Source organism: Coniosporium apollinis (assembly GCF_000281105.1).
Source record: "Coniosporium apollinis CBS 100218 chromosome Unknown supercont1.2, whole genome shotgun sequence".
NCBI classification, from domain to species: Eukaryota; Fungi; Ascomycota; class Dothideomycetes; genus Coniosporium; species Coniosporium apollinis.
The window spans coordinates 323,230-348,182 of record NW_006913264.1 but is presented as its reverse complement, the minus strand read 5'-3'; the positions used below and the strand labels follow the sequence as shown (position 1 = coordinate 348,182).

Sequence of the window (24,953 nt, the reverse complement as noted above, 5' to 3'; positions counted from 1 at the left end):
TCTAGATATATTTTAAGGGATACATAGTAGACAGCTTAGTGCACTTAATTTTCTTTAAAAGCGCGCACGCGAGCATGCGAGCTTTTATAGAAAATCAAGTGCACCATAAAATCGCACATCTTAAAAACTAAGAAGAATAGTAGCACTATGCACCTAGGCAACTATTAACTATTAGATAGCTGTAGCTGTGCTGCATCTTTTAAGAGTATTGAGTTATATCCTAAGCGTTGAACGGTTGTGTAAACGTGGTTTTGGTCTTTGACAATCAAGGGGGGGGTGGGATGAAGTTTATTTTCCAAACGGCCGCACTTTTTGCAAGCGACTATAAGCTTACATCGATCTGCTGACTTACTCGCCGATAAGGCAGAGCGTGTTGGCTCCGTTGATGTAGGGCACCTGCAACTCTTCCCCACCAGCGAGGATGTTGAGTAGCCTGATACGAGTACTCGGGTCCAGGTACCGAGTGGAGAGTCAATCGAGCGTTACATCTTGCCAGGCATCCGGGAGCAAAAAAGCGAACAGGACGGAGGACACCAAGATTTAAATCGTACATACAGAGCATGTGCTGTATTCATAGCTTGTCTAACGATCCGAGGAAGGCAGTCCAGCGTCAGTCCACCATACATACATTTGCTATCATCGACCATGTCGCTCATGGAACTCGACCACACCAGTCCCAGGACTGTTTCTTCCGCTCCTGACTTAAGGAAACTCCGGCTCTCATGCGACAACTGCTACGCGGCAAAGGTCAAATGCACAAAGGAGCGGCCAAATTGCTCAAGATGCGGTAACTTGGGTGCTGCTTGTGTCTACTCGCAGTCACGACGGGCTGGCAAACCAAAGGGCTCTCGGAACAGCCGGTCCGGGCCGAGCGGGCCTCCCTCACCACCACCAACTGCTTGCAGTGTGCCAGGAACTCCTCATTCTTGTTCAAACTTCGGCCAGTTCGTTCCTGGTCGTCAGCAGCATTGGGATCTCGATCAACTAGACGATAATGGGGAGCGGGGCTCCTCGACCCCGCAATCGAGGAAAACGTCCCTGAACACCAGCTATGGAGAGAATCCGAGTGACGGTTTCGGCAGCTTGATAACAAGCGCTCCTGTCACATCCCCGACCCTTAGACCGGCACTTGACTTCAGCTTTGGTCAGAGCACATTCAGTCCAGGAGATGCCAGCACGGGGGACACTGGCTTGCCTGTCTTCAATGGCGGACTATTTGGGACGATGCCAGGTTTAATGCCAGACTTGGTGTCCGGCATGATGCCTCCCTGCGACTCTCTCCCCTTCTCCACGGACGACATGTTCTCTCTCGTGTCACTCAACGACATGCAATGTCCTGATCTTTCTCTCAACATCAATCTCGGTGATTCCACTGCAGGGCTTTGCAACAACACCTGCCACTGTTCTGCCGCGCGCCAGGAGACTCTCGGCACACTACACAACCCTTCACCCTCCTTCGACCGCCTCCTTGCTGTCAACAAGGCAGCCGTCAACCGCGTCACCCTGCACCTCTCCTGCTCGTGCCCTCCGGATATCTCGTCGATAATGCTGCTCTTCGTGATCGTCACGAAGATCGTGCACTGGTACAAAAAGAGTAGGGACGGGCAGGGCTCCGAGGAGGTGGGGGTGACGCTGGGGACGTTCAAGATGGATAAGGAGGATGAACATCGGATGAAGATGGTGCTCATCAAGTCTGAGCTGCGGAAGGTTGAGATGCTCATCAGCCGGTTCCGTGATCGATTCGAGAGATCGCTGGACGGACAAGATGAGCAGGTTTATGAGGCCAACATGGCATTCTTGGAACAGAGGCTCCAGGACACTATCAAGGGACTTTGAGTGATAGCAGCGGCTTTTTTCTCCACGCATGGTGTTGACGGTTTCGAGATGGCAGGTACCATCAGGGTTATTGAGGTTTGGGTGCTTGGTTTCCTCTTCTCGATGCGTGCTGTTGATTGTGATGCGAAGTTTGCCGTCGATGCTTTTACACCATGATTCTTGATCCGAGTACTTTCATGAAAGGACAGTAATCCACGCTTCCATATTCTTATAGACTCAGAACATTCTAAAGAAAGAGTTCCACTAGATAGACGCTTGTTGGGAAAAAGTTCGTCCGAACAAGGTTACCGAGATCTCAGCCTCCTTCGCCGTGAATTCGCGTCCCATTGTCCGTTGTCTCGACCGAAACCGCAAAACCTACACCTAGGCCGTGTTCCAGATGCAAGTACCGAAGATGTCAATATCGGCGTTCAAAGTCTGGACAGCTCGCCGAAATTCCGACTTCGAACCAACAAATCTGTCACCGCCAAACCAGCACCTCCTGCTCGGGGACCTTCCGGTTGTTTCGCCGTCGCAAAGAACCAAGGGAGTCGGATATTCACGGGTTGGGGGTTTGTACACGGCGAGTTCAGTCAAATGTGTTGTCTTGTTTCGCGAGGTTTCACAATCTTCACCGCTCCGCCCCAAGATATCGCAGTGCGTTGAGAAGGCTCACGACCCACCAGTCGATCGCGGCTTGCCGAAGGGTCACGGGGACTGGCTTTCATTCGCTTCCACGCTCTGCCAAGTCGGCTGTGATAAATCTCATTGTTTCATTGAGCGGAGCGGTGGACCATTACCGAAGACTAGGCGCTATGCCTCGATTTCGTCTTTATCGTTTCTTGTTAGTAATCTAACAGAGCCACATGGAGCAGCCGCATGGGGCCGCCGTACTACCCCAGTTCACTCTTCTCTGAGTTTCACCCCTTGGGACAACCCGTATGTACCGCTTAATCAGTCCATCTGCAAATTCAATACCCTACGAAGCACGGCACGAGCATGCAGAGCACGATGATATCACTGAGTTCATGCAGTGCTTGCTTCCTCCTTCGTAATTCATATGGAAACACCAGTTGGAGGTAGAATTATTATTTTAGCGACTATCATTCATGTCCGGGATAGCCTGAGCACATCGCCAGGAATCTAAAAGGTCACCCCGTGCCCGGCAGATACCGCTCAAAGAATCAGGTTTACTTCAAGTCAGCCCAGACCGGAGTCTTAGCGACAAACTCCTTCCAAGTGGTGGGGGGCTCGGTCAAGATCTGCAGCGTTACCGTTAGCTCGAGGACAGATTCAACCATGAGCACCTCAATCACTTACTGACTGGCTCTCCTTCAAGTCTGCGCCCCCATAGTACCCAAACTGCGGCATCACGAGCATATTCTCGAGCACCTCATCCTGGATAGGCTCAGGCATGCCCTTGCCCGCTAAGATCTTCTTGAACATTTCCTCGGGAACCTGCCTTGCCGCTCCGCCCTTCCCAGCCTCCGGCTTCACAGCCTGGAAGTCCGCAATGATCTCCTCAGGGGTGTAGTAGTCCGTGGCGCCGTAGATGCGCGCACCCAGGACCTTTTCGCGGTTGAGCAGGATGGCCTTGACGAACTTGCCGGTGTCGGCTTCGGTGTCGAAGAGCGGGATTGGAGAGTTGGTGGGGATAGGCAGAGCGAAGTTGTAGGCGCCTTGCATGTTGTTCAGGCTCTGGCCAGGGATGTTGGCCATGTAGAAGCCGGGCAGGAAGAAGGTGGCTGGGATGCCGATCTTGCGGATGTACTCTTCGACGTCGGCTTTGGAGTCGAAGTGGGCAACTTTGGAGAGCTTGCCGCCAGAGAGTTTCGTGACGTTCAACAAACTGCTCCAGACCAGATGTTGCACGCCAAGCTCCTTCGCAACGTCGGCAATGTCCTTGCCCTGTTGGACTTCCAGCTCGGCGTTGAGCTTCTCCCAGAAGTTCGTGACTGCGAAGACGGCGTATGCGCCCGTCATCGCAGCACGGAGAGAGTCCTTGTCATTGACATCGGCCTGGCAAGCCAGGACATTAGTGACTGCGCAGCAAAAGTGTGACTACCACGAGGGAAACAAACCGGAACACACTCGGCGCCCAATTTAGTGAGAGCTTGAGCGCTTGGCTTCGATGGATCTCTAGTGATTGCGCGGACCGAGAACATAGAGGCAGACCTGGGATCGGAGAGAACAGATCTCACAACGGAACCACCCTGTTTCCCTGTGGCTCCAAACACGACGAGAACCTTCTTGGCAGGCGTAGTTCCGTTGGAAGCCATGGTGGAGCGGAACTTATCGAGTACGGAAGTCAGGTGCAGGCCCATGGAAAATGAAGATTTGTGTTTAGAGCTCAAATGGCTAGAAGCTGTGAAGGAGGATTATGCTTGGAATGCAGAGATAAGAAACAACTGGAAGCGCGGAAGGCTTTAATACAATCACTTTCACCAGCCTGCAGCAACGTTGCCATGACGCCCTTTGCAGGAGCAACCAGGCGCAACATCATGAGCTGTTAATGTTATGGTAAGCAGTCCTCAACAATGCAGGTCCCACTGTGAGGAAGGTCCCAAGGCTGGGGTTGCATCACGTCGGCGTTGGTTTAAGGCAACGGAACGGGAGATTCCCAAGCCAACGGGCCGCGTCGCGCGAAACGGGGACCGATTCGCCGGTGGCCGATTGCGGCTGCAGGTGGGCTGGACCCGAGTCATCTGCGACTTGGAAAAAGCACGTGAATAGGACACACCCATCTTTTGATAAGCCTGTGACGACGATCGTCCGGGCCCAACACCACCTTATTCCACCCATCTTGTTCAGTCAGCAACTGCTACTACGAGCTGTCGGCGGCTTAACCGGTGAACGAGCTGCAAGTCAGGAGTCCATGCCCGTGCGACCGGTGTTTGAGCTTTGCAAGAGCACAATGCTTCTCGAAATGGGCCTGCTGCTCATTATCATCGAGCATCTCGCGTGTTTGGAATTTATAAGCTTTCCTTGATACTTTATCCTTTCCAGCTTATCCGGCTGGGAAATTATCTAAATCTTATCTCTCTCTAATCAAAATGACTTTCACTTTGCCGCTAGACATTCCCACCTCTCGCCTCGATGGGAAGGTCGCCCTCGTCACGGGCTCCGGACGCGGTATCGGGCGCGGAATTGCAATTGAGCTCGGACGAAGGGGCGCTTCCGTAGTGGTGAACTACGCAAAAAGCTCCGGACCAGCCAGCGAGGTTGTGAAGGAGATCACAATTTCCGGATCCGAGGCCATCGCCATACAGGCCGACATCTCCAACCCATCTGACATTGCCAAACTATTCGAAGCAACGCATTCGCATTTTGGCAAGCTGGACATTGTCGTCTCCAACTCTGGGATCGAGCACTTCGGCAGCATCGAGGAGATTAGTCCAGAAGAGTTTGACCAGGTCTTTAACCTCAACACGCGCGGCCAGTTCTTCGTCGCCCAGAAGGCCTACAGCTATCTCAGCGAGGGCGGCCGGCTGATCCTGATGTCCTCCATCTCCGCTGGTGTGGGCCTACGCCATCATGCCGTCTATGCGGGAAGCAAGTGCGCAGTCGAAGCGTTTGGCAGGTGCTTGACCAAAGAGTTCGGAGCCAAGAAGATCACTGTTAATGTCGTTGCCCCTGGCGGCGTAGGCACTGACATGGCGGCTGAAGCGGGGTGGAGATACATCCCCGGGGCTAACCCGTCGTGGACTGCGGAAGACATCAATAAATTCGTTTCGTCCCGGACCCCACTGCAAAGAATGGCCCAGCCTCTTGACATTGCCAGAGTGGTGGCTTTTCTGGTCAGCGAAGACGGCGGCTGGATGAACGGTAAGTTCGCACGAGCTCATAGTCGTCCTCTATGCAAAAGCTCACGATCACGCAGGCCAAACTATTACGGTCTCTGGAGGCGCGACGGCGTGATTGCGCCCTGTTCTCGGCAGAATCTGGGAAGGGATGAGTAAATCCTCGTACAGTGATTACTCTGTCACGTTCTACATGTATATAAATAGCTAGTGTTTCGAACTTTCGAGTATCGCCCAATGATCAACGCTGTCTCAACATGCTTTATGCCTCGGCAGTGTTGACACTAAACAACCGGCACAACGGCCTCTTCTGTTCCTGAGATAATCAAATTCCCTCAGGAAACGTGACTGCGGCATAAGATTTGAAAGTATCCAGAGCTCAGTGCAGCTCATAGATACCGCAACGACCCCCCAAATCCACCGCTGCAACTTTCTCCTCTCTATAATTGCTAGTGCCTCAGATGGCAGCAATCATATGAACCAGTCCAGAGTTTTGCATTGCTGAGAGTCAAGACCGTAATTCTCCCATCATGAAGCCTCCGTACTCGCCGGGTCGGACGGCGCCTGCTCAGATCCTACGAGACCAAGCTAGCTGTTGAATTGCGTAGGAGGATGGGACCGAGGTCGGTGACCGAAGAAGCAACAGCTTACATTTTGGGATAAGACGTGCTTCAAGATACGATGACCGCTCATCAACAGCGTGCTATATACAAAACAGCTGTTCCTGCCAGCTGGCTAAAGCTACTTCGCAAATTCACTGAACATAGATATTTCATCCACCGGTTATCGGCTTCACCTCATACGCGTAACCATGGGTTCTGTCGGGCAACAGAGCATCACCTTTGAAGGTAAGATTCCCCTCGTCCGAGAAATTGCAGTGCGAACCTGCTGTTCGATTCGTGTCTAACGCCTTCCAGAATGGCTCGCGTGCAGCGCTGTTCTCTACGATTGGGCGGATAACTATGACAATAAGGTAGAGTCATCTTTTTCCGTTTGGTAAAGCGATGGCTCACAAAAGCACAGAACTGGGACGGACTGCGTGACATTCTTGCCCCGAAGCTGTTGGTCAGTTATACAAGCCAACTATCCTCAAATGCCAACCCAAGACCTCATACTCACATACTCCAGGTCGACTATGCAAAAGTCAACAACGCCAAATTCGTCGACCTCCCCGCCGAGAAGTATATCGAGATGATGAGCGACCCGCTGTTCCTGGGCGATCCGTTGATCGTCTCGCAACACCTGATCGGCGCGACCAAATGGGAGAAGATTTCAGACGAGGAGGTTGTCTCGCATCATCAGTCCAGAGCCGCGCATCAGCGGTGGGCGGACGAGCAGAGGAGCGTCGTGGCGGTCAAGGGCCATGGACATGGTGTTGTTACTACCTTCTATAAGAAGCTGGATGGTGTGTGGAAGTGGGCGGGGATTAGGACGAAGGTGATTTGGAATGAGTATGACTTTGAGCATGTGTTTGTTGGAAAGGCGGGGAAGGATGTGTGATTGATGGGAAACGCACGTGTGTACCGAAGATATCGAGATTGGAGTGCTGTATCATAGATTATCTTTGCTTCCGCGCTCAATGAACGTCACAACATCTCCAGTTGAATCTTTTGTATCTACCTACTGTGTAACTATGTGTTAATCTGCCGCATGAACCGGCGACATATGCTACCTTTTTGGCGCCAACTGCACCGCGTAGTTGCGGCACATCACCTCTTATATCAACCCTTTGATAGCATGTAGTCCCTGTCTTTTGCATCAAAATAGCTTGACAATGAATTGGATGGACTTACCAAGCTACTTTTCCGAATTCTCAAAGACATTGCAGACGTCCAAATCCGTGTCAAGAGGGTTCAAAGTTGACTGTGATGTTGACCCAACGCCTTGGTTGACGTCGCCGTTGCAGCGGCACGGCTAAGCCTCATGCACTAGGTCGTATTTGGGATGGGGTTTCCCGGCCACGTTCTCACAGCACGTTTCTCTCTCTCCACTCGGGCCCGTCAGCAATACCCCTTATCGAATCATGAAGATCCTACAGACCCGACTTCGCTGTTCGCAGGGTTGTACGTTCACCGAGCCGCTGGGTGTGGGGGCGTCTGCAGCCCTCCTGTGGCTTAATTCAGGTACCCGTCGGTGACCGACCGGGGCGCCACGTTGTTATAGTATTCTTGTTGACCCAAACCGCATTGACGGGTTGGCGAGGTGCAGAGTATTCATAAGGTACAACGTCCCTCATGGCAATCTTAGAACTCAGACCTTCAGCATCTGTCGTTCTACCGTCGTTTTTTGACAGGCCACTGCTTGGGCTCGCTCGTTGTTGGTTATTCCTTACGCCTCGTTCTGTATATCACATCCGCGACTTTGCCTCGAACACTTCGTTTAAAAATGCTCTTGAGCGTCGTATTCTCCACTTTCGTTCTGTTGGAACTGGCGGCAGCTGCCCCAAACCCCAAGGCCAAGCAACTGGAAGATTGTGTTGCAAAAGCATTGATTGGGAATGACATTCAGACCCGTATACAGACACCTGCAGATAGCACTTACGAAGATGCGCGTATTGGTGCTATCATGTAAGTACATAGTGCGTTCTTAGGGATCGGTTCCGTCTGACCTCATCTCACAGAAAACCAGAATTCCCAGCAATGATTGCTTTTGCTACGCAGATTAACGAGGTGGCCCCACTGATAAAGTGTGCTTCGAAGAATGGGTTTCAGGCCGTTCCTCGCTCTGGTCGTTACCAGTACGCTGTCCCTTCTCATCTATCCAGGCAGTGCTAATATTCTAAGCAGCTTTGAGGGCTGGTCTGCGTTGAATGGTTCTTTAATCATCGACGTGTCGCACATCAACAACATCACCGTCTCCAAGGATCTCCAAACCGCCGTCATCGGAGCCGGTGCCAACCTAGGCCAAATCTACACGACGCTGAGCACGTATGGGAAGACTTTCTTGGGCGGGATCTGTCCTTCAGTCGCCATCGGAGGCTATCTCGGCGCTGGTGGCTACAATCTTCAACAGAGACAGCTCGGGTTAGCCGTTGACCAGATTGTCTCTTTCAAAGTGGTCGTAGCAAGCGGCGATCTTCTGACGGTTTCTCCCACTCAACATCCCGATTTGTGGTGGGCAGCCCGGGGTGGCGGAACTTTCGGTATCATTGTGGGGACGACGGTGAAGATCTTGACACTACCGAGATCGGCCATGGTAGCCGCTTTTTACCCTAACAAGACCACTCGCTACGACGTGGTAAAGACGTACCTGGATTGGGCTCCGAAGCAAGTTCCAGAATTCACGAGCCAGCTCAACGTCTACAATAACCGGACGCATCTCATGGGCTGGTATCTCGGCGGCACAACAGAGCAACTACAACAGATCATGGAGGAATCTGGCCTTCTCGACATCCCAGACGCAAAGGTTTCCATCACTGGGGATTGCAGCACCGAGAACTCGCGCATGTTCTGGCTGGCCCCCCAAACAACCTGCACGAATGACGAAGAGGCCTACGACGCTTTTCTCACCGCCTACAACACCGTCCCCATCCATCTGACGCCAATTGAGCCGCAGTTCCGCCTAGAAAACGTGCCCGCTCTCCCATCGGAGCCCACTGCGCATCTCTGGCCCAGGTTCGGCGTCATCAGCAAGACGTACTTCACGTTGAAGAGCAAACCCTTATCGGACGCTGCCCTCGCCGAGTTCATCGACCAAACGGGAGCACTGGCTGATGAGGTCGGCTTCTGGGGCGAGTGGACGAGCTTCAACATCTCTGCGCCGCCAACTACGAGCGCCTTCCCTTGGCAGGAGGACGCGTCGACCCTGATGCGGATGGAAGTGGCGTCGGGGCATGACTCGCAGGCTTATGTCCAGAATCGCGGGTGGATGAATAACTTTGATAAGTTCTTCCGGCCTGAAGTTGGGTGAGTTTCTTCGCTTGTCCTTCAGCTGTTCGCGTACTAAATACTTCGTCTCAGGACTGCGAGCTACTCGGGCTACATCGATGCCGATCTTTCTGTCAATCCGTATACTGCTTATTATGGCAACAATGTCTGTCGGCTTGTTGAGGTCAAGAGGGCGTACGATCCGGAGAATTTCTTCAGAAATCCTTTCTCGATTCCTACTTCGACGCCAGCGGGGTTCTCGTGCTGAGTTGAACCTGTGCTGATTCAAGCCTGCTTTCATCCAGAGAGCTGTTCGTGTGGATGTGTTCGGGTTGCTGTAGTTGTATAAACAGCCGCGTACGATTTTTCAGACTTCCATTAGGTTGTAGTCTTATGGAGAGACTTTTGAATAAGCAGCTTGTCGGCTGCTGCGTATATGAGACAAGTCTGATACATTGGTCTTAAGAGCGAGGGAGCCGGTATTCTTCAATTGAAAGGGCAATAAAGTCCTAACATATATGGACTTGATCGTTGAGACCTTCGCAGGACACCAACCCCAGAGAACACCGCAGATATTTCCCGGATACACAGCATGTGATGTCGCAATGATATTATTCAAAGCGTCAAGACACCGAAAAGAACACCCCGGCCACAGCTTGACCTTACACGCACAAAGTCCCACAAGCTCAAGCATGGACTGTATGGTCACATCCTGCAGGCGTTCGGGCGAACACCGAAGGCCACAGATACTGGTCGTCCAAGAATCGGCGCCTGGTGGGACCTATTTCCTGATTGCAAAAACCGCGCTCCTGCCAAGTCAAATGCGTGAGGAAATCCAATGCCATAGTCTCTAAAAACTTTTAATCGCAACTTTCAACAGCACATTAAGCTGCAAAGAAACTGGGATTACTAGCATATTGTCTTTACACATTAAACTTAAGATATGCGACATTGGAAACCCGATAGTTTTGAGATTATAAGGCGCGTTGTCAACAACCAAAGAGTAAAGGTCCGACTAGGCACCGATGTACCGATCCTTGGACGATCTGTACCAATGAGTGATGGCTCGACCCTTGCCCTTGATGTTTCTCACGTGAGTCAAGCCATTTGCTGCGATTGCAGGCGATTTGCCCGAAGCTCGCCTATAGCGGAACCGGGCAGCCTGCCGTTGAGTCCCCAACCAGTTCTCAACCCACCTCCTTGACGGAGACTCCTACGGAGACTCATAGCGAACCACGGCACCCGACGCCCTGTCGATCGCGGCAACGGCACGCTAGTTGCGCCACCCGAGCACATCGTCCCGCTATGGTGGGTCGGCCCGTTAGAGGCAGCCGGCTTATCTGCTTGTCTGCTCTCAGCTTGGCGCTCTTCTGCGGCTTCAACAGGGAACGGGATGCCACCCTTGATAAGACACGACCAATTAAGGCATGAACCAACACTGGAGCTTTCACCTTCGATGCATCTCAAGCTGACTCGGGTCCCCTAGCGCTGCCGAAGGCCCGAAAGGGGTTGGATCATACGAATAACGTGAGAAGCGCGCGATATGCCGACTGTTTTCGGCGACCGAAGTACCGATCAGGTCGGTCACCGACTGCAAACAATCAACAGACTCAACAGCAACAACACCTTGCGTTAACGAGATGGCACGGGCTCGAGTTTGGACCCGCGTCATCATGCGTCTTCCGCCTGTTCCCAGAATGACGTGAAGCCTGCCCCAGCTATGCCCTTCAGCTTGCATGTTTCTGAGCCCATTCTGAGTGTTGTGAAAGCGAGACGCGTACTTGGATTACTTTCCAAGTCAATCGAAGCTGTTCACATTGACTACCCCATCCTCAAGGTGTATTGCAGCCAAGCGGTGTGACTGATTCAGCCTTGAAAAGCCTACGACATGTCTCAGCTAGTTCGCGACAGCTACCTTGGCCAGTTCCTGCGCTACGCCTCCCATGGCAAGCTGCTGCCCTTCGAAGAGCAGAAAGACCCATCTCTGCTGAAGCGCTATTCCATCGGCGAGGGGTCTGCGCAAGATGATACATCTGAGTCGAGTGCGAATGCGGAGAACGCAGAGAAAGGACGAGATGTCCAGCTTGTGGATTGGTACGGACCGCATGATCCGGAGGTCAGCTGAGCTAGCTCTTTTCTGCCGTGGCAGCTCTGACGGGTCCTAGAATCCTAAGAATTGGTCCAGCTTTACGAAATCTCTGGTTACGTTTGAGCTGTGTCTCTTGACGTTCTCGGTTTATATTGGCTCGGCAATTTATACAGCAGGAACGGTAGACATCATGCGAACGTTCAACGTAAGCGAAGTTGTGGCCACTTTGGGACTTACCGTGTTTGTTCTCGGCTACGGATTAGGTAAGTGACCTCGCAATAATTCTAGCGGTGCTCCGTCGTCCCAGATGAGAGTGCCAGTATCCGGCAGAGCGTTTAGTTATTCCAGCTGCATCGTTTTCTGATACTGACCGAGGCGGTTAACAGGGCCGATGATCTTGGCTCCCCTGAGCGAGGTTCCAGCGATTGGCAGGAATGCTGTCTACATCCTTACCCTCGCGCTCTTTGTGTTGTTCCAGATTCCGACCGCCCTGGCAACGCACTTCGCCATGCTCGTGGTCTTCCGTTTTGTGACGGGATTCCTCGGCTCGCCCGCGCTCGCCACCGGTGGAGCTAGCATAGGAGATCTGTACTCTCCGCAGAAACGGGCGCTGGCGATAGGCATTTGGGGCATAGCATCCGTAAGTTGCTTCCAATCTTATCAGCTTTGGCCTCGCCCTTTACCGGTTTAGATCCCTTGCTAATCGGTCTCTTTGACAGGTCTGCGGTCCAGTTCTAGGCCCACTCATTGGAGGCTTTGCAGCTGAAGCGAGAGGTTGGAGATGGACGATATGGGAATTGATGTGGCTGTGTGGCTTCACTTTGGTTGTTCTGATCTTCTTCCTACCAGAAACGTCCTCGAAGAACATCCTCTACCGAAGAGCGCAACGCCTTCGGAAACTAACTGGCAACGACAAGCTCATGACTCAGGCGGAGATTGACTTCCAGCACGTTACTGCTGCAAAGGTGGCCAAAATGACGATGGTCAGACCGTTTGTCTTGATATTCCAGGAGCCGGTTGTCCTCTTGCTCAACGTCTACCTCGCGCTGGTTTATGGTCTCCTCTTCATCTGGTTCGAGTCATTTCCGCTCGTCTTCGAAGGCATCTACGGTTTCAATCTGGGACAAACCGGGCTTGCCTTTCTGGGAATCCTCGTAGGAGCCATTGTGGCGATCCCGCCTTTCCTATGGTATATCCGGGCCGTGCAAGAGAAACAGTTCAACGAGAAAGGAGAGATCAAACCTGAAAAGAGGTTGCCACCAGCAATGGTGGGAGCCTTCTTCATCCCGATCTGCCTCTTCTGGTTTGGTTGGAGCGCGTGGCCGAGTATCCACTGGATCATGCCCATTGTTGGCACAGGCTTCTTCAGTGCTGGAGCTCTTCTTCTCTTCGTACGTTCAGACAACCGGCAACCGTGGCAAAACAAAGAATGCTGATGTTTTTGTAGAACGGTGTTTTGAACTACCTGCCCGACGCATATCCGAACGACATGGCCTCGGTGATGGCAGGGAACGCGTTCGTACGATTCTGCTTCGGTGCCGGCTTTCCGCTCTTTGCTCCCGCGATGTACAAGAACTTGGGCATTGAATGGGCTAGCACGTTGTTGGCGCTGCTAGGCGTTGTGTTTATACCCATACCGTTCGCATTCTACTACGTGAGTATCCCAGAAAAGGCTCTATGAAACGTGGCTGACGATATCTCTAGTTTGGTGAAAGGCTTAGAAGAGCAAGCAAGCGGGCGCGTAAGGATTTTTGAGTTCTCACCCTAAGATCGCTTTGTATTTGTCCCATGCGGGATGTCAGTAGTCTGCTCCCTATAATGGCAGATGGCTCCTGTACACGTAGTTTAGAAGTTTGTCGGCGGGCAAAGAGCTGGTAAGGGATTCAGCTAGGAAGTCCACCGCGCCCCTCTATCGTCATATTGTAGCTAGTAGTTGATTCACTTTTCGCCATTCCTCCAATTGTTCAGAAGCCCTGCTTTTTTAGTTAGCCTATAGGTGATTAGAACAGAGGTGTAACGTTTGAACAACCCGTCGCGTTACGCATACCTGCACACAGTACGAATCTGCGCGTATCAAAAAATGTGAAGACGTTAGAAGTTTCAGAATGATATATACAACACTCCTCACGCGGTTGCTGGGTGCCTGTGCCGCCAAGCAGCACCCTTCCCCGCTGACGCAACACTCGTTCTCATCCACGAAGCAAGGAGCTTACAGCTGTCCAGACCTTCGCCATGAAGGCCATAATAGCCGTCCCAGCGACTCTCGCCCTAGTCTACCGCGCCTACACACGCAATTCGCTAACATTTCCCGGCATCCTCGTCGCCGTCGCTACCGCCGCAGCCCATGCAGTCCACCCATGGAGCGTCTTCTTCGCGCTCCTCTGCGTGTTCTTCCTCGCCGGCACAGCCGTGACAAAAGTATACCATTCAGCCTTCTGCTCTCAGTCCTAGTACCCTAGCAGATGGTTGACACTCACTAGGTCAAGCACGAAGTCAAAGCCCGCCTAACCCACTCCTCAACCGGCTCGCCCGGCGGCGAAGGTCCCCGAAACCACATCCAAGTCCTCGCGAACTCGCTCGTAGCTTCCATTCTCATACTCCTCCACGCATGGCAACTGCACCATGAGGACAGCAGCAGTGAGCAATGCTGGCCCTACGGCGGCTCTGTGCTCGTCGTGGGGATAATCGCGTAAGCCTCCGCCCAGCCCAGGCAACCATCCCCGGCGCTAGCCACACCGCAACTCCATACTGATCCTCACGGAATGGGTGAACAGCAATTACGCAGCCGTAGCAGCCGACACCTTCTCCTCCGAACTCGGCATCCTCTCCTCCTCGCGCCCTCGCCTCATCACCGCACCCTGGCGGTCCGTCCCCCCCGGCACAAACGGCGGCGTCACGCCCACAGGCCTCCTAGCCGGTGCCGCTGGCGCCCTCGTAATCGCGCTTACCGCCGCGACACTCCTCCCCTTCTGCGCGTCCACCTACTCCCGTACGAAGCTCTTCGAGGCAGGCGTCTCTGCGGACGCGGGCTGGAGCTTAGAGTCCAAGGCTGCCTTCGTGGCGGCTGTCACATCGATAGGCCTGTGTGGATCTTTGTTGGACAGTTTCTTGGGCGCGACGCTTCAGGCAAGTGTCCTGGATGTAAGGACGGGGAAGGTGGTTGAGGGGGCTGGGGGCGGGAAAGTGCCAGTGCATAGCCAGGGCTCGTTTCACATGAAGCAGCGGGCGAAGGTGCGAGGGGCTGTGTCTAGGAGATCTGAAGGGGCGGGCGCTGTTGCTAAGACGTCGGCTGTGGAGAAGGAGGATCCGGCCGTGAGGGCAAGGACGGCGGAGAGGGCAGGGGGGATTGTTGCTGGGGCTGGGGTGGACGGGGACGAGAGCCATGAGAGTAGGAGGGTGGTAGTTGGGAGGGATGTGTTGAGTAACAATGGGGTTAACTTCGCTATGGCGGGGTTGATGAGCCTGGGTGCTATGGTCGGAGCGTGTGTAGTATGGGGTGTGCCGCTCAGCAGTATACTGTCCTAGAAATAAGAGGTCATTGGATAATGCTGTCTATTCTACTGATCTAGTCCCATTTCGTCGCCTTCCAAAACCTCCTCTGCCCCACCCTCTTCTTGGACCCTCCTCTTCCTCCCCGTAACCGGATCCCACACCCAGCCTTCCTTCCCCCACCTCCACACCAGCGCCTTCCTCAAATCCTTATCGAGCGGCACAACCCTTCCTTTGTCCCCCTCAATCCTCATCCACTCCGGCTCCCACTCCTCCCTTTTTTCCCCGGCTCCCTCTCTCCCCATGCCCCTCAACCAATCCCTACAAACCAATCGATAACTATCCAGTGCATAAGCCCCCACGCCCGGCAAATGCGCCACCTCCCAGCCCTCCCTCTGATCCTCTGGGCCTATAACTTCGGCCGCCTTGATATCCGTCCCGCTGCCCTTGAGCGGGTAGTGCAGTTTCCGATACCGTCGCTCTGCGCACGGCGGCGCGGCGAGCCAGGCCTTTGCAAAGGCGAGAAGGCGCGCGGCGCGGATGTTGTGCAGGCCGAGGGGCTGCAGCATCGCGGTCAGGGAGGTTAGGTTGGCCGTGGCTAGGTCGGCTGGGGTCGGGTAAAGAGTGAGGAGGACGGAGAGCACGGGACGGGCTTGTCGGCCGGAGGTCTGGTTCCAGAGGATGCATTGGATCAGGACGGTATATACACACTGCTCGGGAGAGGTCGCGACACTGGCGAGGTAGTCTTGGATCAGGCCGTAGGATGTCTGTGACTCTGGGCGAGTGGGTGGACGGGGTGGGATGTGGGATGAGGGTTCGACTGATGCGATGGATCGATTAATCTCAGTCTTGGCCTTGGTCCTGGTCTTTGTGACTCTTATAGAGACTGTGGCAGTCTTGTTCGGGACATTTTTACGGCTCTTGCGGACTTTACGGTTAGGTATAGAGGCGGGTGGAGTGGCTACATTGCGGGCTTTGGTCTGTGATCGCGTTACGACCATGTATACAACTGAAGAGAGTCTATAAAAGAAAACAAGGTCTATGTTACAGGGCAAGAAGGAACAGCAGGAGAGGAACAAAGCTACGAGCAAGTTGGAGAGAGGAATGAAGCTCAAGCTCGTGACGTCGAACAGAACCGGGCACGCCAAGCCATCGCCGCGCGCCAAATCTCGCCGCGTCGCCGACAGCTGCCTTGGTGAGCTTGACAGCTTCAGAGCTTCAGAGCCTCTACTTCCACTTCCATCAAACCATCGCCGACAATAACACCTTCTTCATCCACATCAACCAATAACTCCGCCACTCAAGCCCCCTGTATCTCCAGACAAACCCGCAGCATCTAAAGGCTCCCCATCTAATCAGCGAAGATGGTTCGTACCACACCCTCATCCTTCCAGCAGCCTCACTTCCAAGCTCTAACTTGTGTCTTCCTTCGCAGGCCCTCCGCATCGCCCCGCCCTCCTCCAACCCCACCACCACCCCTTCCTACCACGGAGCCCCCTCCGCCCCCGGCATCCACGACACCCTGCGCTCAAACCTGTCCCTCACTACCCCCATCACCAACACATCAAGTTCCACCTCAACCCCACAACCGCTGCAATCATCCCACCCGCTCGAAGCCCGCCTCGCGAACTGGCGCGCCACACAAGACGCGCTGAAGATGGAGGGACTAAGGAGGACGTTCGGCATGGGCGAGCCGATCCGCAGAGGTATGGAGAGGAGGATTGTGGAGCGCGGCGGGTGGAGGCCTGCGCTGCTGGGGATGGGGGCCGGGGTGCATGAGGACATTTTGGGGGGAAGGGATTGTGAGATTGCGTGGGAGGACGTGTACAAGGGTGAGTTTGTCGATTTCTTAATGTGGCTGCTGATGGGATGGGAATGGGCTGGGGCGTGTTGTTCGCTATTAGGGATGGGGCTGACGATTGTCTGTTCAGGTGACGAACTCCGCGAGCTGCCAGACTTCCACACGGAGATGGAGGCGAGGCTGAGAATGAACTGGTAATTGCATCTTCGCTTGGAAAGCTGGACACAGGAGCGCGTAATTCTCCGGCGTGAAGGGGACTGCTGCATGGATATAGAAGGGCCGCGGGTTGTAACAGTAGCTACCGTTCTCGTGTACCACCAGCTTTGGGCTATCGAAGAATTGCTACAGAGAATTGACGGGGTTTTTAATCACGCTTTCCGTTTTTGTTTCCGGCGCTCATCATCCTCATCCACCTAACTTTCATCAATTTCTGGAACATTCGATTTGCTACAGCGCACTATCTACCGTCTATCTACATAAGGACGTCGTTCCAGAGACCTACCCCTAGATTGTAAAGATTGCGAACGGACTGACGACGGGCTAGGAGACCGCCCATAGCCACGCAACGCCGCCAATTCTGCAGGAGCAGGTCTAGCCGGAGCTGGAGGGTCCCTCAGAGAGCCTTCTTCAACGTCCTCCTCCATTGAAGATCGGGACATTGGAGATCTGCTCCGTGATGCTACTCTTGAAATGGGTGGAGCGGGGGCCGAAGAGGCAAAACTTACAGATTCTTCCTGCGGAGAAGCGGGACTAGGCTCCATTTCATCACCGAACATCCTACGCCATCTCACTTCCCTGTCGTAATCCTTGTCCTGCCACTCTAGCAGTCTGGCCATTGTCTCAGCTACTCTCTCTTCCCGCATCCTTTCATATACCATCTCCTTCTTAGTCCTGGGCCTAACGAAACGCCCAGAGGGAGTGAAGATGCCTTGAGTCCCTTCATCTACTCTCTCTTCTTGAGTGCTTCCAGAGATGCGCGTCAGAAGCAGCCCACGCTCGACTCGCAGGTCCTCGATTTGACCATGGAAGTCGCGGTTGATCTCGCGCGCATACTCCAACCACTGCTGCGTGTATGCAAGGGACCGCCGGAGCTGCTCAATCTCCAAGTACATCTCTCCAAGCTGTACCGCTTCTTCGCTGCCCGTGAAGGATTCCCACTTCGCCGTCGCGTCGTCGCGCTCTGCTAGAGCGTCGAGCATCTTGATCTGCGCTTCTTCGAGCTCACTCTGCGCCTCCTGGAGTTGCGCCTCTAGGTTGATGCATTTCTCGCTGAGCGCTCGGACGTCTTCCGAGCCTCCCGCGGGGTTGGCACTGGGTTGCGCACGGAGACTCTCACAGCGGCGGAGATCCTGCTCTAGTAGCGTGAAGTCTCTCTTCAGCTCCGCGGCGGCCTCGTTCTCGCGAGCGAGGCTATCGTGCTTCTCCTTGAGCCGCTGAACTTGCTGCAGAAGCGCCCCTTCCCGAATTTCGAATGCGGCGGTTCGCTTCGTTTGTTCTTTCTTGGCATACTCGACCTCGGCCTGCTTGAATTCCAGGAGCTTCTTATGCTCAACGTCGCTATTGGTCAGTTCTTCCACGGTCTCTCGGATCTTCTTCACTTCGTGTTCGAGCTCTGCTATCCGGTTTTGGCTGATCTCACGCTGCGCTTCCAGATCACTTACCTGCTCCTGTGGGCTCTTACCTCCTGCAGTGAACAAAGCTTCTAGTTCGGGGGCGGTCGAGATATTTCCATCCCTCAGCTCTTCGGCCAGCTCATGGATCTCGAAGTTGACACCTGTGACCAAAAGGCTCTGGCAGAAGTCGGAGAGAGTACAGCTGGAGGCTAGGGAGTCTTTGACTTCAGATTTTGTCGGCATTCTCCCCTCAGGATCGTTCACCATGTGGTTTAAGTCGAACCACAATAAGATGCTTGACGCCAGGCGGTCTATCCGCTCGGCAAGTTCGGTTTTGGGTGGATTTTCGGCGGTCCTTAACTTTTCCTCAAGGTCCTTGATCCGTCTCTTCAACTCAGCAATGCGCTCATTCGCTTCCTTGTGAGCTTCGGTCTTCCCATTGAGCTCCTGTACCGTATCCGCCAGAGCTTTGCGACAATTATGAAGTTCCCATTCCAGCTTCATCCGCCACTTTCGTTCTTTGCGACACTTATGGAGCTCCCATTCCAGCTTCCTCTCCAGCTCCATCCGCCACTCTCGTTCTACGGGAAGCCGCACCGCGGGATCAGCCCACTTTCGCAGACTTGAGTGCTCAGGAAGCTGTCCAGCATCTCGGAACTTCTCAAAGGCACGTATCTTTTCGCGTTCTAGAGAGTTGATCTCGTCCTGCGGTGATCTGGGGGTCTTGCTAGGTGTCAGCCTTTCGTGTCTATCTGGCCACAGCTCCTGCCACTCAGGCACAGTGTCAACCGTCACGGCCGCTGAGGGAACCATTGTTACACCGATATCCTGCGGACTCGAGTTGTTTCCGTGTCCCGGGGGGCTTATCTCGAATCTCGACTCGCTCGGTAGGCCTCCATGCCATGTGACCGGGCGATGCCGCCCCGATGCAGGCCGTACAGGGCGTGGACCCTTGATTTCTGCGCCATTGTCCTTACTCGCAGATGCGCCGAAGCCGTCAAAGTCCTTGAGCAGGCTCTGATCAAGCGGCGGTCCTCTCTCGGGCACAGCAGGTGCGCTGCCTCGTCTCATCGTCTTAGCCGCCTTCAACTGAGCCACAGCCGCAGCCTTAGCCGCAGCCTCGGCCTCGGCCTCAGCTTTCAAATCCTCCGGTCCTTTAATTACATCAAGCCGGCTTCGCGGTCGGCTCGGCCCCGCGAGAGATTCTCGGCGTTCTATATGTGTTATGAGGTCTCGCCCCGCCTTGTCCGGTTTCGGATCCAGACGCTGGATCATACGCAGCATAGGCCACGGACGCTCGTTTTTGTCTCTGGTGTCTCCTCGTTCATATGATTCTCCGGCGCGGATGGAGCCGACCCAGTAGGCGGCTGGGAAGTCGCAGAACCAGTCATGGTTGTCCTTAGTATAAGAAAGCCCTTTATTCTTGAGGCTTTTCACTTCCTCGTTGGGATTGAAAGAGGGTGGAGAGGCGGCTCTGGGGTGTGTGGCGGCTTTGGAGCCGGACTTCGCTTTTTTTAACCTGGGCTCGGTGTCGGAGTCGGAGTCGGAGTCATCAGGAGAGGACTCTGAGGATGATGAACTTCGTTGTTTGCCTGTTGCTGCATCGAATGCTTTGGGAGCGGGCAGAACGGCCGCGCTATCAGAAATGGAACCCTCAGGATCTATTTCTTCTTTTGCAGAGTCGGTTTTGGTCTCAGACCCAGACTCAGAAATACTAGATGAGGTATCTGATCGCATTGACAATGCGGGTTCATCTACAAATCCATCGGGCGGGGCGGAAGTGGGTAGGGTGGCCGCATCATCGGACACGGTATCTTTGTTCACCACCTTGTCCTCGCTGAGTTTGACCCCGGAGAGAAGCTCGGAGTCGGAGTTATCGAAATGGAAGTCTGGCACCGTTAGCGTCGCAGTGTTACACACAGCTTCATCGGACAGGGCAGGAACAGGCAAGGCAACCACGTCTCTGGGCGTGGTATCTTCAGAATCCGCCTCATCATTGTCGGAGTCAGTCTTGGAGTTCGAATCTGAGTTTGAACATCCTGAGTCTGGGAGTCCCTCTAGGGGTTTCACTGTTGAACTGTTAGATTCTGCTTTATCGATGCTTGCGCCGTCGCTGCTGGAGCCCTCAGAAGTGGAGTCTGACCGGCCTGAGTCTGCCGATCCAGTTTCATCTGAAGCTGCTGCTTCAACTCCTGTGCATTCTGTTGGTGATGCGGATGGTCCTGTGATAGGGAGAGCAGCTGATTCATCACCAAGGTTGGATACAACGTTGTCCGCTGAACGAGGGCCTTCCTGTTGTGTGTCAGCGATGGATATGCTGGCGTGGTCGCTGCTGTATTCGCAGCTGTGTACATGGAGCAGCTGGTGATTTGTAGGATCCAGATTCGACGCTCTCGGAGTAAGCTCTTCATCTTCTGGTGCCGTTCCGATCACCTTAGGAATCAAGACCTCTTGTCCTTCCTGCGTAAGGCTAACGTCAAGGCCGACAGACTCGTCTCTGCCTCCAGCACCAGCCGTGTCGTAGGCCTTCGTATCTTCGTAAGGGCTGGCAACGTCGTCCGACATCGTTTGAATTACGCTGCCGCTGTTGATAGCCTCTTCTGTTTTATCGGTGTCGGTTTCACTTAGTGTTTGTGTTGTCATCGGGTATAGCCGTTACGTACGGCCTGCGATTTGTTAGTGTACGGCAAATAGACAGAGTATTACCGGTTTTGTCTGAGTTCCTGCCTCAGATGTGTATACAATGCTCTGCAAGCGATTGATATTGGCGGTGCCAAAACGCAAATAGTGCGAAAAGCTGGGGATGTGAGGAACGAGGAAGGAAGGTTCGCAATCTCTTTCAATCTCGATAGACAATGTGGTCTCTTCGATAAAGCCTTTGACCCCTACACAAAGCGGCCTTGGCTGAGTCCTGAGGACACGCATACTTGATCCATTGATTCGAGGAAAGCCATGCGGTGGACAAAGAAACACTCAGTCGGAGGTCAGCACCTGCATCCATTGTGATGATCAAACCACGGGCTACGACCGACCACGAGAACAAGGTAATCGGCCTGGAGGTGTTTAATGACGCGTACATGTTCGGCCAGCACTCATATATCGCTGGATATCACGAGCCTCTCTATTTCTGGTTGACGCCGTTGAACGGTAGACTCTCAATTCAACCCGCGTACATTAATGTTCGTTGAAGCCGCTGTTGGGGTCTCGGATCCAGGTAATGAGAGCATACAAGACGGAAGTAACCTAGAACAAACTCCTTGATTAATGTCGGCGCTTCGAGCTAGTGACATAGCAATCCTCACTGTCTGTAAAGGAAGGCAGTTTCTCAATCCGTCGCTCGAGGAACGTGTTATCGCCGCCTGCGTGTGGAAGTTCATATTCACCACAGCCTCAGCATGCCAACAAAGAAGACAAGGCCCTGCTGGTTTTCATTAGTATCGCAGTGTAACAGCACTCATCATTCCCGACAAGCATCAGCGATGACCACCGTCGCAGCACGTTGATGATGACCTCAACCGATAGCGCGGTGAAGTTCTCAAACTTTGGGAAAGACCAGTACGAAGGTAGTGGCGAGATTGCTTGCAGCTTACGCGAGTGGATGTGTGCCGTAGATTCCCGTTTTACGTCGTTCTGTCCGTATGGCGAAGCTACGCATATGTTAAATAGCCCAAACCCCGCTCTGTCGGTACCCTGCACGAGCGCCAAGCTGAAAAGTCCTTTTTACCCTACCTCATAGCTAAAGAAGAGCCGTTTCCCAAGGTCCACGTCCCAACAAGTGCCAGAAAGAATCGATCCGCCCTCCACCAGCTGCTGACAGATTCATCGTCGGTCGCTGGCTACGGCCTATGCGACTCCAAAGTCTAGTTCGTGTTTCGAGGCTTTGTAGGCCCGCATGACCGCTGGTCGAGCCGATATAAAAGGTTGTCGCTGAAGATCCTGCTGTGTTTGTCCACGTTCTGGAACTCTCCCCTTAGATGGACATACTCAAGAGAGACACGCTTCCACTCCTTTGTCTGGTCGGGGTTGGCGATGGGCTTCCTCTTCCAGTTTGTCCATCCAGCCAAGTACACGAGCAAGCTGCCGGGTTGCCGAACATTGTTTCCTCGTGTCGCGAAGACGAGCCGCTCTTGTTCCTCGGAGAGTTCCTCGGTGAGGCCTTCTTGACATTGCTGAAGTGCATTACAATGACGTAGCCTGTATTGAGACTGACCGCTGCGGTGTTACTGCTGCGCGACCATCTTATCGTTGTCAAGCTTATGTGCTTTTGCAGATGGCCCGCTCAAGGTCTGGAATGCTGACCCAGGATAGCATCGTATTCTCTCCCGACGATCTCCTCGCGTAACAGAGGGATGCTGCAGGTGGTCCCATGCGTGCGATGGCCTTTCCGGATTTTGCTGAACCAGGCACGGAATATCTTTTGTGCATAGACGAGATCACTATCAGGCCCACACAGATGTGGCGTGGCCTGGCGCAACATCTCTTTCATCATCTACCATAATCAACTGTACAACTGATTATTGGTGTGCCACTGATCTACTCATTTCGAGTTTGAAAGGTTGCACTGTAGCGACCAGCGTGCGTCGTTCGCAGCGTTGTGGGCGCCTTTGGGTTCCGTCTTGCCGCCTGTCAACACAGAGTTCGGATTCCGTAGTTTCGTTGCTCGCGATCTGAATTGGGTTGTCGGAGCCCCCTCCTTCTAGCTCCGCTGAGGCGGATCGACCCTCTGGTCGATATGTCTGCTCCACTCTTACACATTGGGCTCCGCGAGTCTAAATTTCAACACAGTTTCGAGAGGCCGATCTTGAGGGGCTTGTCATCCTTGTACTTGATGTGAGTATGTTGGGGGTCACGAGCGGTGAGCTGGTTGTCGAACTTGTAGACGACTACTCCGCTCTTGTCAAGATTGTAGCGAAATTCCCGTAAGATCTTGGCCCCACTTTCTGGTTCGCCTATAGGGTTGTGAGGAAAGATAGTGGTCCGGTCAGACACAGCCTTCCGTTTCCTCGATGAGTTCAGAACTCGTGTTTGTGGTGGTCCCCGATTACCTTAGCACTAATGCGGGCCTCCGGAGAGTGACCAGCTGGTCATATTTTGCCTTGGGGCGGGAGTAATGAAGGACGCTCATACCTGTAAAGCGACACCTGGTTCTGCGTGTTACAACACGAGCGCAAAGTCCCATCCGCATGGGTTAAACAGGCACCGCACAGCCCCATCTGCACCATGTCCCAAGCAAGAGCGCTCTGGCACCATTGGTACACCGCTTGTGGCTCTCAATTTCCTCGCGTGTGGCGAAGCACCTATGCTCATGCCTGCTGATGAAAGCGGAGACGCGCAGCATATTGGCAAGACGAGCAGAGTTTATGCTATATGGTTTATCCGGAGAAGTTATGTGCTTGAGTACCGCCTGGGAAACGAGGCATGTACTCATCGTTGATGAGCCCTGAACCGCAGCAATCCGGTCGTTGGTCAGGAAGTCCGGGTGTACGAGCTTGATGCTGACCTTTTCAAATTCGTTAGAGTTGAACATCAGCTTGTGAGGGGAATCGGCGATCACGACAAGGTCGTGCGACCCAGAGACACTCGATACGAAGCCGTCGCACCTGATTAGCGTTCCGTCTGAAGTCCTCCTCGTGAGTTTCATCCTGGTGCCAGCAGGAGGCAAGGCAATGGCTGACCCGTGGTGATGATCCCGGGAATACGCGAGCTTCACCACCATGATGCAAGTAAAGCAACATGGACGTCGGCTATGTGCGGTCATCTCAAGGTCTAAAAAGGCACCTTTGCCTTGGTTCTTGAGCCACTACCTAATGCGTTCAAGTACGAGGCATTCAACGTCGTCGACGATATCATGGAACTTATTACACCATTGGCGCATTATTTCGACGCAGGATGTAAACACTTGCCAAACGGTTTTCCAGCTCGAAGCATCTGGCAAGTGGTATCTTACAAACGGCCACGGCGTGTTATCTTGAGGACGATATATGCAGCTGGTTGCTGATCCGTAGCAATCAGAGGAAGCGGGCCAGGTCAGTCGTGATGGTGTGAGCTCTACTATCTCTCTTCTTGATTGGATAGGCTGTTCTTGAGAACATGAGAGTTGGGCTGGCCATTCTTGACGTGGCGCATCTCGTTTGCCGGTCGTATGCTCAAGAATTACGGTATTCGCGATGGTTCCACCATAGGGAGATGAGACCGTGTATGTAGCAAACGTGTTCTTGGAAGCGGAAAATGCTTTGACATGATAGCGAAGTCTTGTGGCTTCTTGTCCGGTATGTTCGACTGATGTTGGGATAAGTGATTGTTGACTGTTATTGCACTGCTCTAGCCGCCCTGATACTACTGCCTATGGTATGCCGACAAAGCTAGGCTTTCATCCATAGATGTTACGGTTACCCAGCGCTTGAGAGCGAAAAGTCCGTTGGGATAGTGTAGCGGACGAACTGAAGTCTTATCGCGCAGTCGAAATCAAGGGGTTCGATA

The 24,953-nt window shown here is 53.5% G+C and overlaps 10 protein-coding genes across 10 annotated transcripts; 7 read left to right on the top strand and 3 right to left on the bottom strand.

Moving 5' to 3' along the window:
* Positions 1 to 645: 645 nt before the first annotated feature.
* W97_00493 (uncharacterized protein) lies at positions 646 to 1,836 on the top strand (the record flags this gene model as incomplete). The annotated part of the gene is made up of 1 exon (XM_007778407.1): positions 646 to 1,836. The coding sequence occupies one exon, from the start codon at positions 646 to 648 to the stop codon at positions 1,834 to 1,836; it is 1,191 nt and encodes a 396-aa protein (XP_007776597.1).
* A 1,169-nt stretch (positions 1,837 to 3,005) lies between these two features.
* On the bottom strand, positions 3,006 to 4,094 carry W97_00492 (uncharacterized protein; the record flags this gene model as incomplete). Its single annotated transcript, XM_007778406.1, has 3 exons — positions 3,006 to 3,077; positions 3,136 to 3,834; positions 3,897 to 4,094. 3 exons carry the CDS (start codon positions 4,092 to 4,094, stop codon positions 3,006 to 3,008), a joined length of 969 nt encoding a protein of 322 aa, XP_007776596.1.
* Positions 4,095 to 4,868: 774 nt separating this feature from the next.
* Positions 4,869 to 5,733, top strand: W97_00491 (uncharacterized protein; the record flags this gene model as incomplete). The annotated part of the gene is made up of 2 exons (XM_007778405.1): positions 4,869 to 5,640; positions 5,696 to 5,733. 2 exons carry the CDS (start codon positions 4,869 to 4,871, stop codon positions 5,731 to 5,733), a joined length of 810 nt encoding a protein of 269 aa, XP_007776595.1.
* Positions 5,734 to 6,426: 693 nt separating this feature from the next.
* W97_00490 (scytalone dehydratase) lies at positions 6,427 to 7,115 on the top strand (the record flags this gene model as incomplete). Its single annotated transcript, XM_007778404.1, has 4 exons — positions 6,427 to 6,463; positions 6,533 to 6,588; positions 6,639 to 6,680; positions 6,744 to 7,115. 4 exons carry the CDS (start codon positions 6,427 to 6,429, stop codon positions 7,113 to 7,115), a joined length of 507 nt encoding a protein of 168 aa, XP_007776594.1.
* An 885-nt stretch (positions 7,116 to 8,000) lies between these two features.
* Positions 8,001 to 9,749, top strand: W97_00489 (uncharacterized protein; the record flags this gene model as incomplete). The annotated part of the gene is made up of 4 exons (XM_007778403.1): positions 8,001 to 8,182; positions 8,236 to 8,352; positions 8,402 to 9,520; positions 9,575 to 9,749. The coding sequence occupies 4 exons, from the start codon at positions 8,001 to 8,003 to the stop codon at positions 9,747 to 9,749; spliced, it is 1,593 nt and encodes a 530-aa protein (XP_007776593.1).
* A 1,620-nt stretch (positions 9,750 to 11,369) lies between these two features.
* Positions 11,370 to 13,251, top strand: W97_00488 (uncharacterized protein; the record flags this gene model as incomplete). The annotated part of the gene is made up of 5 exons (XM_007778402.1): positions 11,370 to 11,597; positions 11,647 to 11,833; positions 11,957 to 12,210; positions 12,290 to 12,961; positions 13,018 to 13,251. The coding sequence occupies 5 exons, from the start codon at positions 11,370 to 11,372 to the stop codon at positions 13,249 to 13,251; spliced, it is 1,575 nt and encodes a 524-aa protein (XP_007776592.1).
* A 551-nt stretch (positions 13,252 to 13,802) lies between these two features.
* W97_00487 (uncharacterized protein) lies at positions 13,803 to 15,095 on the top strand (the record flags this gene model as incomplete). Its single annotated transcript, XM_007778401.1, has 3 exons — positions 13,803 to 13,988; positions 14,051 to 14,259; positions 14,345 to 15,095. 3 exons carry the CDS (start codon positions 13,803 to 13,805, stop codon positions 15,093 to 15,095), a joined length of 1,146 nt encoding a protein of 381 aa, XP_007776591.1.
* A 32-nt stretch (positions 15,096 to 15,127) lies between these two features.
* Positions 15,128 to 16,060, bottom strand: W97_00486 (uncharacterized protein; the record flags this gene model as incomplete). Its single annotated transcript, XM_007778400.1, has 1 exon — positions 15,128 to 16,060. One exon carries the CDS (start codon positions 16,058 to 16,060, stop codon positions 15,128 to 15,130), a length of 933 nt encoding a protein of 310 aa, XP_007776590.1.
* Positions 16,061 to 16,423: 363 nt separating this feature from the next.
* Positions 16,424 to 17,058, top strand: W97_00485 (uncharacterized protein; the record flags this gene model as incomplete). The annotated part of the gene is made up of 3 exons (XM_007778399.1): positions 16,424 to 16,426; positions 16,495 to 16,891; positions 16,991 to 17,058. 3 exons carry the CDS (start codon positions 16,424 to 16,426, stop codon positions 17,056 to 17,058), a joined length of 468 nt encoding a protein of 155 aa, XP_007776589.1.
* Positions 17,059 to 17,332: 274 nt separating this feature from the next.
* Positions 17,333 to 21,038, bottom strand: W97_00484 (uncharacterized protein; the record flags this gene model as incomplete). The annotated part of the gene is made up of 2 exons (XM_007778398.1): positions 17,333 to 17,461; positions 17,586 to 21,038. The coding sequence occupies 2 exons, from the start codon at positions 21,036 to 21,038 to the stop codon at positions 17,333 to 17,335; spliced, it is 3,582 nt and encodes a 1,193-aa protein (XP_007776588.1).
* Between the last annotated feature and the right edge of the window lie 3,915 nt (positions 21,039 to 24,953).